General features: G+C 37.2%; 1 protein-coding gene across 3 annotated transcripts in view; it reads left to right on the forward strand.

Moving 5' to 3' along the window:
- Positions 1–15,833, forward strand: part of CDH7 (cadherin 7) — a 128,912-nt gene that overhangs the window by 84,137 nt on the left and 28,942 nt on the right. For all 3 annotated transcript variants that reach the window (XM_019729337.3, XM_074339865.2, XM_074339864.2), the window contains exons 8-10: positions 12,610–12,746; positions 13,742–13,863; positions 14,536–14,653. In XM_019729337.3, the coding sequence (XP_019584896.1) occupies positions 12,610–12,746; positions 13,742–13,863; positions 14,536–14,653 (377 nt within the window). The remainder of the gene's footprint in view (positions 1–12,609; positions 12,747–13,741; positions 13,864–14,535; positions 14,654–15,833) is intronic.

The following is a 15,833-nucleotide window of genomic DNA, read 5'->3' on the forward strand; positions in this document are numbered from 1 at the left end:
AACATGCTTGAAGTACATTGTGTTACAGGTCATAATTGGGGTTCATAAGTAAGACTTTTCAATGTGACAGTCTGGATTTTGATTACAAAGTCTATGGAGTATAAAAAAAATCAGTGTTTTATATTCAGATATGTTCAGTTTATAAGCTACCCACAGCCTTTTAGGTTTAACTGATACTTAACAATTCTAAGTGCTTTTGATCTAACTTCTGAGCTATGTCTGGACATTGACTACAATGTGTTATGGAAAAATATCTATAATTTAGACAATGATTATCAGTTCAGAAAAGCTCATAAATTTTATCTCCCTAAAATTATAAGCCCATATATATATATATATATATATCTTTATCTATCTATCTACCTATCTCTTCTTTCCTTCTCCTTTGTCTGACATTAATATTATAGCCTAGTAAAGAATGGATATAAAATACACGCAATTCTTATTTCAGAACTGAAGTCATGGTCATCGTTTCCCTATCTATATAAGAAATGCAGGCTACATAGATGGCTGTATTTTAAATGCAGTGATCATAAACCTTTTCTAAGATATAATCTGTGCATTAGAATATTTGTGAATCATACACATACCAGAGAGAATGAGCCTTCCCCTCCGCCCTGTAATGGCCCAGCCTTCAGTGCGTTAAGCTCAACTCCATCCACTACCTCTGCTCGACTGGCACAAATTTGAATGTGGGTTTCGTTCTCACCTCGCATCGCTTAGTGACGCAGTTAAGTCTCCTTCCCTCACAAACAATCGACCCAGCACAAGTGTAGGCAGCTACTTAGGATCGTCTGACTTCGGCTTCAGTCACGTAATTTCATGGGGAGGAAGAGGGAATGCTGTCCTGAAGTTGGTGCTGTGGAAAAAGACAGAGATGCACTAGTAAATATCATAATTCAGTACTTAATGAATGAGAGGATTTAAGGAAATTTTGACTTATTGCATTGATATTTTTATCCTGTTTCTTATGTTTCCTTTACCTATTTCTTTATGCATCATCCTGTTAAAGATTTGCAGAGTAAATATTTCACTTTTTGTAGTATTTTATTTGAATAAAAAAAAGTAGTGTATAATAATTTGGGGAAGAAGAGGGAGGAGCTGGCTCAAGTGAGTTAGAAATGGAGTGGGTTAGAAATGGAGTGAGCTCCTGGTATGCTCCCTAAAGCACAGAGCTAGAAAGGGCAAAGGGTGACCTCTGCTGATTTTGGAGGCAAAGACCTCTGTGACCTTCATCAGTGAGAGAAGCTGGCCGGCCCCATATATCTACCTTGTTTTCATTTTCTTAAAACTAATGAAAGTGACCTAAAAGTTCAGGTTAGTACTATTTTTTCTCATTCTCTAACCCCTCAATCTCACAAATAGAGAGAGACAGACTTTGTTCAGAGTGGACGAAAATGTTATTTTGTATGTGAATATTTCTATTGCTTTCTGTAGAATTAGCTTCTTGACTTACGTTTAATACTTGTATTCTTGAAAACATTTATTTACCTTATGCCATTTTGTATAAGGTCAGCAAAGTCATTCATAGCTCACATTTTTCTGGATTTGTCTCTCACATCTTTCTCCTTCCCTATCCATTTATGATATCCTGTAAACCAGTCTCCTCGTTCTGTGGTGTGGTGAGTAGATGTGAACTCCTGTGCCTTCTCGGCAAGACTGGCCTCTTCCCAGCACTGCTATTTGCCAAGTGACCTAGGGAATGTCACTTAGCCTGCTAAGTTTCCATATAAACCAGTGGAAAGGAAAAGCAACGCTTATCCCTGCTTTACTCCTGGTTTTATGAGGATTAAATAAGAAAGGGAAAGTAACCGATGCTTTTAAACTGTCAATTATGACTTGTTAGGAAGTAGTATCATTTTACATTGCTATTATTATAAGTAATTGTGTTTTCATGCCATTTTTATTTCGAAGTCAATGCCCTGTTCCCCAAAAATAAGACCTAGCTGGACAATCAGCCGTAATGCGTATTTTGGAGCAAAAAATAATGCAAGACCCAGTCTTACATTATAGTAAAATAAGACCGGGTCTTATATTAATTTTTGCTCCAAATGACGCATTAGAGCTGATTTTCTGGCTAGGTCTTACTTTCGGGGAAACACAGTAATATCAGTAAAAGGAGACATATTTCACAAGTAACTATGCTGGCAACCTATATTGAAGATTATTTTGTATTCACATATGTTCCAATGTATAGAAAATATTATGTAATTTTTCAATGGACATAAATGTGTATTAGCCTTGGGCACTCAAGTAATTACCAAAATGTAAGCCTTTCCACAAACGCCAATGCATAGGTAGACAGTGCAGTCTTTTGCGGTCCTGGGAGGTGTTCTCCAGAATGAGATGGAGCCTGAAGTCTTACAATTGTAAGCTTTGTGATTCTACACATTTAGAAATATTGTACCGAGTTCTTAGAAGAATGGAAAAGCAGTATTTGTTCCACTGTAATTGTTTAAAATTAGGCCACTAGGATTTGAATTGTAAAACAGTATGGGAAGTTGGATAATTAGCCTCTGAATTTATTAACATGCTTTGTAGTAGAATACTGAAACCTAGCATATTTCATTTATATGTGGAATATTTACTGATGTGTGCTGCAAGAGATTAGAATTCTAGCAAGAAATACATTGACTTGCCTCCAGCAATGTAAAATGGAGATCCTCATTCCACATGATCCCGGCCTTGCCTAGCGTTTTAAAATGTTTACCTAATTTTGGAGTTAGCCAAAAGCTATGCATAACTCTTCTCTGTGCATCTGCCCTTTCCTTAAGAAAAGAATGGGACACTGAACACCACCCTCGAGCCTTTGGGCTCCTTAGAGGTGTAGTAGCAATAGGCGGAAAGATTAACCGATCCCAGAGCACAGTAGTGACTGGGCAGAATACAACACCAGGTGAAATGTTATGTCCTTGATCTCGCTTGCCTAGCAGCCAGACAGATTACCTAGCCCACTGTTTCAGGTACACTTTGTTTTCCTCTGTTACCAAATAGAAACTAGAAGCCCAAAGTGGAAATTACATGATACCCGAGGTTACTTAGCCAGAAAACAAATAAGAGGCCATTTTGAAAGCAAAAGTGGATAATTAAGGATCAGCAGGTTCTGGCTTTTTTCTTTTTTTTCTTTTTTTGGACCAGTTGTTTATCATTTCATGTAAATTCTGGCCCTACATACCAAATATCATGCTGTGTCTATTGAACTTGAAAGGAAAGATTGTGCTCTGTTTCTGATCATCTTTCTGAAGCGTAGAAACTTCACCTCTGTGTTTCTCATCAATAAGCTGGTAAAACGGTAAGAGCAGGTAAGAGTCTGGAGGACTGTTCATGCCTCATGTCAGCATTGGTGGACTGATAAATGAATCATCACATTAAGAGCCTGCGTTATGCTTGACACTGGGGAAAACACTGACAGGAAAAACAAAGATGAATAAAACATTCCCTCTGACCTCAAGGAACTTGCAATCTGGTTGAAAGAGTAAGATCCCATAAAAGTTAAACAATATGACACGGGATAGTTCCAGAGCTGTAACATGGCAAATTGTCAGATAAAGAATCACCACTAAGAGTTCACTGGACGTGAAACTTCATTTCAGGGAGTGATGGCAAAAACAGGGAATGAGGATGGCAGGATTTGGACAAGCCAAGAAAACATTATGCAAAATCTGTTTTTATTTTATTTAGTTATGGCCTCAGAATCTAGTGTTCTATTATGAAATCAGCTAATTTATTTCTGTGGGCAGCACAGCGAGCCCAAAGCCCCTATGCCCACAATAGCCAATGAATTGCAACATAATGTTATTACAAGTAAGAGCCCATGAGAAGAGAGGTGAATAAAAATTAATGAGGCTCATTTTCAGCATTTCTAACCAGTTTAAGTACAGCACGACATTTGTGTTTATGTTCAAGGATACTGGGATAATATTTACCTGCAGGCTCTTTTGGTATTCTTGCTATTGTATGTTCTTAGATAAAAGGAGATAAAATAGTATCAGATATTACATTATGTAGTGTGACTAGTCTGAGCACATTTGGGGTATTTGAATAATTCAGTGCTTTTTTTGTAAGTAGCTTGTATGCATGTGTATATTTGACATATTATTTTGATCTAAATTATTGGTATCTGATTATTCTAAGAATTTTAGCAAGCCAGGTACATACAGAACAGTAGTGTTTCATTTGAAAAGCAGCAGAAATCAATTCCATGAGGAAAATATGAGCTGTAATCTATTTCAAAATGCTACTCAATTTAATATAACTATCATTAATTTTTTTAAATGATCATATGTTCAGGTATGGTGAAAATGAAAAATGTGTTTTTATTAGGCTAGTGTACATAATATCTATCCAGAGATAATTTTCAAAACTGGTTGAGTAGGAGAGTCCTCATTTATTTGAGCCGTTTTTTTCATCTTTTATTGTATTGCTGTAAAATTAGAATGGTACTCAGAGGAAAGATATTTGGAGTTAGCTTTTAGGAAGACTCCAGGTAAAATGAGCTTATTGACGATTACATTTCTCTTGATTTGTCCCTTGCAGTATTTTCCGCATTTAAAATGCTCGTTGAAAAGTCTGATTAATAGAAGACGACGACATCCATAATGTTTTTGGTGTGAGTCTTTGGGAACAATGCATGAGGTCGAAAGATTAGGGAGCTAATATTTATTTATCTTGTACTCTACTGGAAGCATTCTTTAATTGTAATCAACAGAAATTGGCCAGAGGGAACGGAAACAAAAAGGCATGTATTGAAATAATTGGGGATAGCTCACAGAATTAAAGGGAACATTGAACGTCCAGTCTCAAAGAAGACAGGTGTAAAGGTTTGTCTATCAGTGTGAGCAGTGAGAATGAGCAGGCAGTCCCTACAGGATGGGGCCGTGGGATGGACCAGTGCCAGCCGTTTTGCTGTCTCATAGGCCTCTCTTTCAGCTTCACATTTCTTGGACAGTTTCTTGGCCTATCTTCGGGCATGTGTCCATCTCGTACCCAGGAAGTTTTGGACATCTTGATTTGGGGTATCATCAACTTTGCATGAGACTGGGGAGATTTAAATTCCCAAAGGCAAACTGAGTTGCCACTGTCAGGAGAAGGAGGTGAGGGTACGAACAGGGACAGTGCTGAATACTGAACTCAATCGTTTATTTGGAAGTAATTTATTTCTCATTAAAGTCTTATAAAAGGCAGCGCTATCATTCCTTTGTTATAAATAAACATAAGCTTGGTCACACAGTTAGAAAATGCGGTTCCAGGATTTTAGCAAGGTCTGTATCAAAACCTGCACACTCATAGCACACACACACACACACACACACACACACACAGGCACATATGCAACAATTTTTTAAGAGATTAAGGTTTCGACTTAAATGATTCGGCTCTTTCTGTTGTTCAGATTTCTCCATGTTTGTTTATTCCATTATCTTTTACCACTTGGGGCGAAGCAATGATGCATTTGTGTTAATCTCACCCCTCACCTGCACATTCAATTTGAGAATCTTGACACGCATATCAATAGCTGGGCCATAAGAATGCCGCTTGTGAATATGAAAAAGAGCATTTTAGTTGATCTCCATGGTTATCTGACAGCAGCAGTGAAACTAATAGGCGTTTATGAGGGACTTGGTTTTGCAGCAAATGTACAGAACACTGAGGCCGTACAGATGTAGACTGTGTGTTCCCCACCCGTCTTGTTGCCTAGCTGTGGAAGAGACCTTACACAAAAAACTTATAAAAAACCCAGGGTTAAATCTGGAAATGAGAAATTATCTTCTAAAACTTTCTTGTTTTGCACATAAAGAAACAGAAGAGTACAGTTAGTGACTGGAAAGCCAAATTAGTACAGTGGGTTAGTGGCAGGGTCCTGGGTCTCATGTCCTTTAATCCCCAGTCTGGTTCGTGGCGGGATAGATAGTACGAGGTTCTTCTGGTGCAGTTCACAGACCATACATATGCCAGGCTTCCTTAAAAGGGCATGACTTGGGAATTGTTGGTGTGTTTGGTTTAAATAAATTGAATAAAAGAAAATAATTCATTTTTAAAAGAAAGTTGTAAGATCTTGGGAACATAGATCTAAATGTGTCTCTTTCTATTCTTCAGTCCCTCAAGCGTAAAAGAATTTAGTGACAGCCTGCATTCTTCATACAAACAAGGTCCACTTTTGAATTACCTTCATTTGTTGTATTTTAAAAACTGAATGGCTTGATGGACTAAGCTTTAGATATTTTACTTTGACTAAGAATTGGGCTTTTTACTGTTGTTGTGGCTCATATGCTGTACGTACATCCTTAATTTCTCTATACTAAGTGCCCTAATTGTTGGTTTGATCCAGTTACAAAAATATGCAATGGCTATCTATGATAATGAAGGACAGTTGCTAAGGTCAGACACTTAAAAAAAATTTAGAGATCTCAATTTTAACTCGCTCACTTTGCTGATTAATTTGAGCCAAGGGAGTAAGTGCTTGATACTTCTTATAGGAAGTCACATCAGGCCTGGCACTGACACCCCAGGGTCTCTTCACGTCTAATCCTGTGGTCTCTATTCATCTCGCATCCTACTATGTTATTTTTTATGATCTTTTCCAAAATTATTACTGGTGTGACTTAACAGAAACTTGATACTTTTGGAGTGGGGTAAATTGAGGGTAAAGAAACCTCTGAAAAATGAAGGGATACTGGTTTGACAAAAAATTTAAAGGTGTTAGCTTTTCAGATGAAATCTTTCTGCTTTCTGATACAATTCTTGGACTTTCTTGCTCTAAAAGCATTATCCATTTTCCTCAAAATGATGTCTCTTGAACCTTCGTTTGCATCACAAATTAATCAACCACATTCTGTACCATTTGTTCATCTCCACAGGCAGAGCTCCACATCCTGGTGGCCTGAGGGTCTCCGATTATAGAGAGGAGTGCCAGCCTCTGGGAGGGCACTTAGTTCTCAGGTGTTAGGGCTCCAAGGGCCCGAAAGTTGGGGGGGGGGGCGAGTTGGAGGACAGGCTAAGACAACCCCTCACAGCCTGTGCCTCACCTGGGGGGGGGTCTTGGAGAGGCCCTGAGAACAAAAAAAGACATGATTTCTGATGCAATTGGAAAGGTTTGCTGCTTTCATGCTGGGGGATTGTCCTCAAGGAATTGTGGGACTAAAATAATTGGAAGGGAGCAGCAACATGAGAAAAAGCACAGAAATGGAGATGCATGGGATATTTTATGAGTCAGATAATGCATCAGTCTGACTGGCTTAGGGTTTTAAATAAAGGAGCCCTGGGAAACAACAAACAGAAGCTGAGTCACGGAGTTGTAGGTGGCAGAGACTAGAAGCTCAGTTATAGGTAATGTGGTGGGAACTGCAAAGATGGCTCACACAGACGTGGTTCTGACTCTTGGCTTTATCAGCAGCCAACTGTGAGACTTTGGAGTCCACTGCCGAAATAGGTGCTAATCGTGCCTGCTCCTCTTAGTTAGAGACTGTGCTCGGCTAATAACAACAGAGCTTACTACTAATGACTTACTAATGAGAAGTCTGGAGCTCTGCATGCAAGGACTGACAGTTTGGCAGCGTGATGTCATCATGGGCCTTGGATTCCTGTACTAAGCGCTCATCGCCTCATATGTACCAGATGGCTTTTGGATATGTTTACTTTGTGTTCATGTCCCAGATGAGGTAGAGGAGAAGGGGCAAAAAATCAAATGCCAGCTGAAATAGCAACTCTCTCCTATCCTCTAAGGAGTTTTTCAATGATGCTCAACCCAACAACTTTCTTTTGTATCTCATTTGCTAAAACTTAGCTGTGAGGACACTACATCCTACAAGTGTAGTTTTTCAGCTGGACACATGGCCGCCTCTAACAAAAGCAGGATTCTATTAGTAAAAATTAAGGGCAAGTGGATGTTAGGCATGCAAATTGAAGTCAGTTTTACATGACCTTTCATTGTTTGAGGATTAGGAAAAATCAAGTGAACTGTGTTTTAAATACTCAACACATTGTAAAAATGGGAAAGTTTAGAGGGAGGGATAGTTGGTTCAGCCTCTGACACAGGCATCCGCATTTCTCTTTCCATGGGCCGGTACATTCAGAACTGCTAAGTGTTGTGCCCCGGACTTCTTCAGGGTCTTTCTTCTCTTCCTGATTCTAATTTGGAGATACTTGGCACCTCTCCCTCAAAAAAGTGCCCATATTTTCTTTATTTCTCTTTGTTAAGGGGTTGCTTTTCTCAGATACCATTACACATTAGGTAGTGCCTCATACCTAAATCCTAGCCTTTTGCATTTCTAGAGGGGCTGGTAGAAAATAGGAGACCCCTTTAGTACTGGGTGATCCCAAGTCCTTGTGACTAAGAAACATAATAACCGCGACAGCCGTTCTGGACAGTTTGTCAACTCCCTGATCTGCCGAGGTCTTCCATCTCTTACGCTCCTGCCTCATTCTCTCCCACATCTGCCCAGACTTCATTAGACTCTTGGATAGCAATGTGTTGGTTTCCTCCTAAATGTTTATTATAGGTTGCTATTTTTCTAAAAATATATTTTTTAATTATATACCATTTCTCGTAAATAGTGTCACATGCAGGTACTCAAGAATAATTGTTGATTGCATGAACAATGAAAGGGAGACATAAGAATGTCAGAATAACCCACAAATTACCAAGTATGTGCATATGAAGCTGTGCTCTTTAGTAACATCTATGGGAGAATTATAGGTATCGAAAGATATGCACATTTATAAGTGGACGCTACACGGTTTATGATTTAGAAATGACTAATATTTGAATGATAGAAACTTTGGTGTCTATTCTTCAAAACATATAGAGGCCTAGCTGATAAATGGATCGCTAAAAGATTAGAGATTTTTCTGTGAGGGAAATAGAAGTTGGAGACATTTAACATATTAAATGAATTCTCAAGTGTATTGCCCTTTATTCTAATCCTGAGAATTTTGAGACAATTGATAATAGAGGCAAATGATTTAGTCATTGACTTTAGCTCTGTTGGGGATTAAATGAACTGCTTTTGACAGATATACATGTCAAGTTCAAGGACTTTTTTGTTTGTTATAATCTAGAAGTCTATTTGTTCCTGAATATACAGACATTATCAGTGTGATTTAAATAAATGAACAATTCAGGCTTTTAGTACTAGCTTAATCGGTGCATGAATTCGTGGGTGTTAAGTTATAATCCTCTTGTCAAACATTAATATCAATTATCCTATTATCATTGGATAACATATAAAAGTATATATGTGTACATTGGTTATATACATATATGTCTATATCTGCGCATGTTTTAGTATACACACACACAATGCATGCATATATATAGTTATACGTACAGTATGTTAACAATATGAAATATCAGGATGTAATGGCTCGACTCACATAGCATTTCAGAGGAAAGGAATGCAGCTTTCCTATGTAATTGAAAATTAAAGTCTATAACACTAAATACAGTTCTCCCTTGTTTGTATGGCGGTTGTGTAGAAAGTGGATTGTAAGAAGTAAGAATGGAAATATAAAGGATAAAATAATGCAAAACTAAGCTAAGGTGGTGGTAACTTGGGCTGGTAGTACATGAGAGCAGTTGTTGACAGTGGTGTGCAGGGGTAGGAGAGAAAACCAAATCAAGGATCAAATCTAGATTTTTATTTTGAGGAATCAAGTCACTAGTGGTGTCATTTGCAGATGGGAAAAAGTGGAGGAGAAGCTGGTTTGGGAGACTGTAGGAATTGTAATATCCATTTGGACTTGTTTCATTTCAGTTCATGTTGTGTATCTATGTGGTGATATGAAGTGGGTACTTCAGTACATTAGTCAAGGGGGCCAAGGAGATTTGATAGAAATTTTGGAGCCATCAAAAATATACAAGGTAGTTAAGTCATGTGACTATAAGTTGCCAAGAAAAAGTGTTTATATCAAAAAGAGAAGAGAACCCACAGGAGAGCTGTGGGCGAGTTCAAGTCATTGGAGATCTTGAAGAGGAATGACCAGGCAAGGTGATGGAAAATGAGCAGATGGTGAGGTTAGGGCAAGAAAGGGACGGTGTGGTATTATTAGTACGAGCAAAAGGGGGCTGTGTTTGGAGGAGGAGTGAGTCGTCAGCTGTACATATGTGAGTGAGATAGACAGTAAGGAAACAGCAGAGAAGTGAGTGGTGTATGTGACGCTATGACGCCAATGATGAACGTGCCACAGATGGAGGACGCTTGTGTTTTTCTGTTTGGTTGGTTTATATATTTATATATATATATATATATATATATATATATATATATATATATATATATAAAAATATTGTTTGGTATATATATAGTTTGGAGATATATATATATCTATATACATCTAATTTTATATATATATATATATATATATATATATATATATAATTAGATATTTTCTCTCATACAGCTTTATAAGCATCAAAAGCAAATGTTATATATATGTGTGTATATATATATATATAAATATATAAAAAACATTTGCTTTTGATGCTAATAAAGCTGTATGAGAGAGAAAATACCTAATTCCAAGGAAACGCATTCTTGAGAAGGTCAGATCAGGTGGGATATGCAGCTTAAGGGGATGATTGAGTTTTGCTTTTGAGTAAAGACTGGCTATAATAAAAGGATGGTAAGGAGGGAGTATGGGGAATCACAGTAAGATTTATGTTCCTTTCCTGTCCCACGGAGAACATATCCTATAGGTGAGAATGAATACATTTTGTACTGCCAATATCATTTCCAAACTTTTTAATATTCTTTTTCTTTCAAAACTCTTAACTGTTTCGTAGACTATGTCATCAGACTTTACTCAGAATCTGCCATTTGCTATCAACCACCAAAAATACAGTGAGCACACGCTTCACTTAGGATTTCAGTACCCAGATCAGGTGATTTCTTCCCACCATGACTCCTGGCATGATGATTAGTAACTGATTCAGCGACACCCATGACCCATCAGACCCATTGCTGTCTTACTCTCTTGGTCTTCTTGGCTCCTGTGATCTGTTCCTCTGCCCCAATTCAGTCACAGAGACTTATGAGCATGCTCTGGGCTTGTCAGCTCCCATACACTTACTATTGTTAAAAGCTACTTCAAGTGCCTCACTCTCTGCCCGCCACCGCTCACTCTAGCAATTCTGCATCCTGATCAAGACCTGCGCTCTGTTGATGCTACTGGCAGCTTCTCAACACCTGTGTTTTATTTCCTCAGTTCTCTCTTACCATCTTACATAGCACGAGCCTTCATTATTATCACTCCTGTGCATAGATCCTTTCCTCCTTACCCCTCACCCCTTCCATGGTCCACAACTGGTTAAATCCAGCCCTACGCCCTTTATGGACCTTCAGACACATAGACGAGAATGGAGTAAGACAAACAAGATGACTGGTTGCACATTAAGTTAATGAGCACGAACCTCAGGGGCAACCCACAATGCTTAGCTCTCCTCTTTCACGTGTGCTTGTGCATGTTTATGTCCATTCTAAAAACGTTACTACTCTCTCCTCTTCAAACTACCTTCTTCGCCATGCTGTCTCAGCTGGTAACCTTGTCTCATATGCCGTCGAGAATATAGGAGCCATCAAAAATAACTTCCTTATATTCTCAACACTGAAACGCCTAGTACTGCGTAAAGACAATGATATTTGTTGGTTTATGGTTAATTTTCTAACATTTTCTGTTGCCACGTCTTTCCTTTTCATGTTTCTTCTTTTCTGTAATACAGCAGAGTTGGAAATGAATTCTATTTAATAATAGAGAACTACTGCATAAACTTAAAACACTTGCTCAACCTAAATAGGGTGTGTATTTGCTTATCTGTTTATTTTGTTTATTTACTTCTTTACAAGTGAGCGCCATTATTTCACCCAAATAAAAAGTCTGAGTGGAATCTGAAATTACTCATTTCTGTTGGAAGAATGAATTTTCTGTATTGGAACAAATGATTACACACAATAAGAATACAAGTAGAGCAGTGGTATTTCACTAATGTTTGGAGAGTGGATATTTTCTGAAAAGTTTTTACCCATCAGAGTAGTCATCACATTTTAGGGGTTCAACTTTGAAACATCTATGGAATCCAAGTCAAGACCCCTGAGTGAGAGATACACACACAGGAAAAAAAGGATTAAGATCAGGTTGGTATTATCGAGACGAATGATGTTACTAAGGATATAAGAATAGGCAAGGTGCTGTATATTTCATGTTAGAGGGACCCATAAGCATGACCAGGGCTGTTGTAAATGGTTTTTAGAAGCCAAAATAATAATAATAATAAACGAATTATTTGAAGTTTATAATGGCATATTCAAAGCTACTGTGACAATCACTGTACAATGGTGTTTATTTTGTACCACCTGACAGAAAAGCAAAGAGATTTCTGACAAGCAGGTTAAGAACCAACCATAATGTTAGTGAAGTTTTAAACTAAGCTTCGTGCATTTATGTCACTAATATGACAATGAACGGGATTTGGAGTCAACGGGATTTGGTCACTGGCTGTGCAATTAATGAAATAAATTTTGCAAATCATAATCACACATAAATGTTGAAGGTTCTTTGTTTTTTGTTTTTTGTGTGTTTTTTTTTTTTTTTTTTTTTTTTTTAATGTTCAATTAGGTATTCAATTGACAGAAACACAGACTTGGAAAGATACTTCAATATCGATGCCAACAGTGGAGTTATCACAACTGCCAAATCATTGGATCGGGAGACAAATGCTGTGCATAACATCACCGTCCTTGCAATGGAGAGCCGTAAGTTGTAGGTTTAAAATTAAATTAGGATGGATGACACTGAGCATGGACAATGGGTTGTCATGAACTTAGAGTTTCAACTTGAATTATACGAGGTGCTTATTTCAATTGAACAGAAACTTGGAAATCCCTAATGTTAAGATATGACTTAATATGTATTGATTCTATATGCAAATACTTACAAAGTTAATAAAAAGAGAAGACTACTATAAAATAATGAGTCTGAATTACCTTCAGAGAGCTTCTTGTTGTTTTGTGGTCCTATTTCATATGCTGCATTTATGCTGACATGGAGTTGGTGAAATAGCTGACAAAAATTAGTATATAAATGGATTTCTGAGACACCCAGATTTGCATATTCTGATATTGAACTAATTTTAGTTCCTAATAAAAACATTTAAAGAACAATGTATAATTATAATACATTACTGTATACTGGGAGTGCCAGAGAACTGTATACACATGACTTGTGTTTATCTTTTTTTATCGGTATATAATTTTAATACAGTTTTTTCCTTTCTTAAAATGTGTATACATTTTTGGCACCCTCTGTGTATTATATACATATATAGTATATGCACATATATAATATGTATATTATATGTATATCCATACACATAGGAGCTCTAGTATCAAAGAATATTGAAATGCATGATTTATTGTTCATTCTTTTGACAATTTTCTTATCAGGGACTAAAGAGATACTATCTCTATATCTCTGTCTAGATATGTTTTTATGGCATTTGGATCCGATTTTCTGTAGCACCCTTTGAAGTCTACAGTGTTATTTATGATTGCGGATTTTATTTGAGGACTAGCCCTTTTCTTATTAGAATTATGCTTGGAATAGGCAGAGCATTTTGTTTCTAATATGTTTCCCGAGTAAAAGGAAACATATTAAAAAGTTTGACTAGAAGTAGTTCTACTGAGTAAAAGGCAGCGGAATAACAGCATTACTCTGAGAATAAATGACAAAAGCTTTTCCTCCTGATTAGAGAATCCATCTCAAGTAGGAAGAGGCTATGTGGCTATCACCATCCTGGACATCAATGACAATGCCCCTGAGTTTGCAATGGACTATGAAACCACTGTGTGTGAAAATGCCCAGCCAGGGCAGGTAAGAAGCTTCAAAACACCGCACTCCTCATTTGTGACTGCCTTAAAAAGCACCAGCAGCAGCTGCCTTTGAAATTCTGCCAGCTTTAAGATAAAATATAATCAGCGTGTTTCAGCAAAACTAACACTTTGATGTGGAGCATAAACTAATATTAAAGGAACTTTCAAATTCTGGTTTAATTGGGATGATGAAAATTCCTCAAGAAGAAAGGTAAACATTGTAAAAGCTGGGGCAAATGGTTAAAGGCTTAACCTCCTTTAAAGGAGAAATACAGCATATGAAGCCTGATGGGGCTGTTTCCCCACATTACACAGCAGGGCTTAAGTACCTTGAAGTTCTGAGAATTAAATGTGGTTTAATCTTGGTGTGGTTTGTGCTACACATTCATATTGCTCAGTGTCTTGTGATCTTTACTGAAGTGGAATAATCGATCGGCAAGCTTATTATTTCTGAGGTTCACAAAGGTAAGTTCAAACATGAATTTTGAAAAGGACATGGCTTGTTTTTCAGAGCCCTTTTGAGACTGGGTTCATATCGGTGTATCTGGTCCTTCCCCCCGGCTCACTCAGGAAGGTGGTACTTCTTAGAAGGTGTAACATTGCTCTGTCCTGCCTCGGAAAACCTCGTAGAGCACACCAGCGTGCCCTCCTGTTTTACCTTCTCTGTCCCTAGGTTATCCAGAAAATCAGTGCTGTTGATAAAGACGAGCCATCCAATGGACACCAGTTTTATTTCAGCTTAACAACTGATGCAACCAACAACCACAACTTCTCGTTGAAAGATAACAAAGGTAAGGTGTTATTGTCACCACTGGAGGCAGCAGGTATAAACTCTAAACAAGTGCTTTTGCTCACAAAATGCTGATGATGGAATATGAATGTGTGTGTGTGTGTGTGTGTGTATATATATATATATGTATATGTATATGTATATGTATATGTATGTATATGTATATATATATATATATATATATATATATATATATATATATATATATATATATATATATATATATCAGTAAGGACATTAATTAAAGGGTAATAAGGCCCTCAAGTAATTTTTATCTATGGATTTGCTGTCATGAAGAAGAAGTTGCTGCTTAAATTATTTTAGGCCTAAATCCATATAGGGAGGAAGCCAGAACCAAATCTCTCTGTCATTTCTTCTAGACATTTTCTTCTTAATTTGCATGCTACCTTTCTAGCTAAATTATCTGGTCAGCTGAGGGGTAGTTAAATGCCTTCATAAGGACTATACTACATAGGTATAACTTGAGACATCAGAAAAATAATTGGACTTTACACATTTCAACCTAAATCAACATTGACTTTATATTTTCAATAACTAATGTCAGTTATTTTTCTTATTTTAATCTAAAAATAAAGGTAATCCATGCAAATAGTAAAAAATATATATGTATATACCCGTGATGCAAAAAAAATATATTAAAAAAAAACAGAAGAATTACCTGTCATCCCAAATCCCATTTTCATGCTGCACAGGTGAACACACTTTCCAGTTTCCTATGTGTCACTATAGAAACGATTTTACAAATACCTATAAGTAAATTCTGGTCTTGTTGAATTAGATATACATATAGCCATAGGTATGTATCTATATCTATATAAAATGATAGCCATATAGACAGTATATAGACAATTATAAGAACTTTTAAAGTAACTGTGATTAGTTCTCCTATGTGTCATCGTCCTGTACCACCATTTTCAGGACATAATTGAAAGATTTCTCTAAGTCAAGTCCAGAGCTCCCTAGCCTGGAAGGCAAACATGTAGGAATAGGAAGAAAGTCAGTTCTTACAGTGGCTTCCATCTCAGGAAGCGTATACAAAGCATAAAGAATTTTATGATCTCTTTCCGGAACACACGGTTCTCTTCTCACCTATTGGGCATTTCAGCATGTGTTCTTCAATTCGCTGTGTGTGTGTGTGAGAGAGATTTGATGTCAGCCAT

Source organism: Rhinolophus sinicus, chromosome 4 (assembly GCF_057876585.1).
Source record: "Rhinolophus sinicus isolate RSI-liver-muscle chromosome 4, RSI-T2T, whole genome shotgun sequence".
NCBI lineage: Eukaryota > Metazoa > Chordata > Mammalia > Chiroptera > Rhinolophidae > Rhinolophus > Rhinolophus sinicus.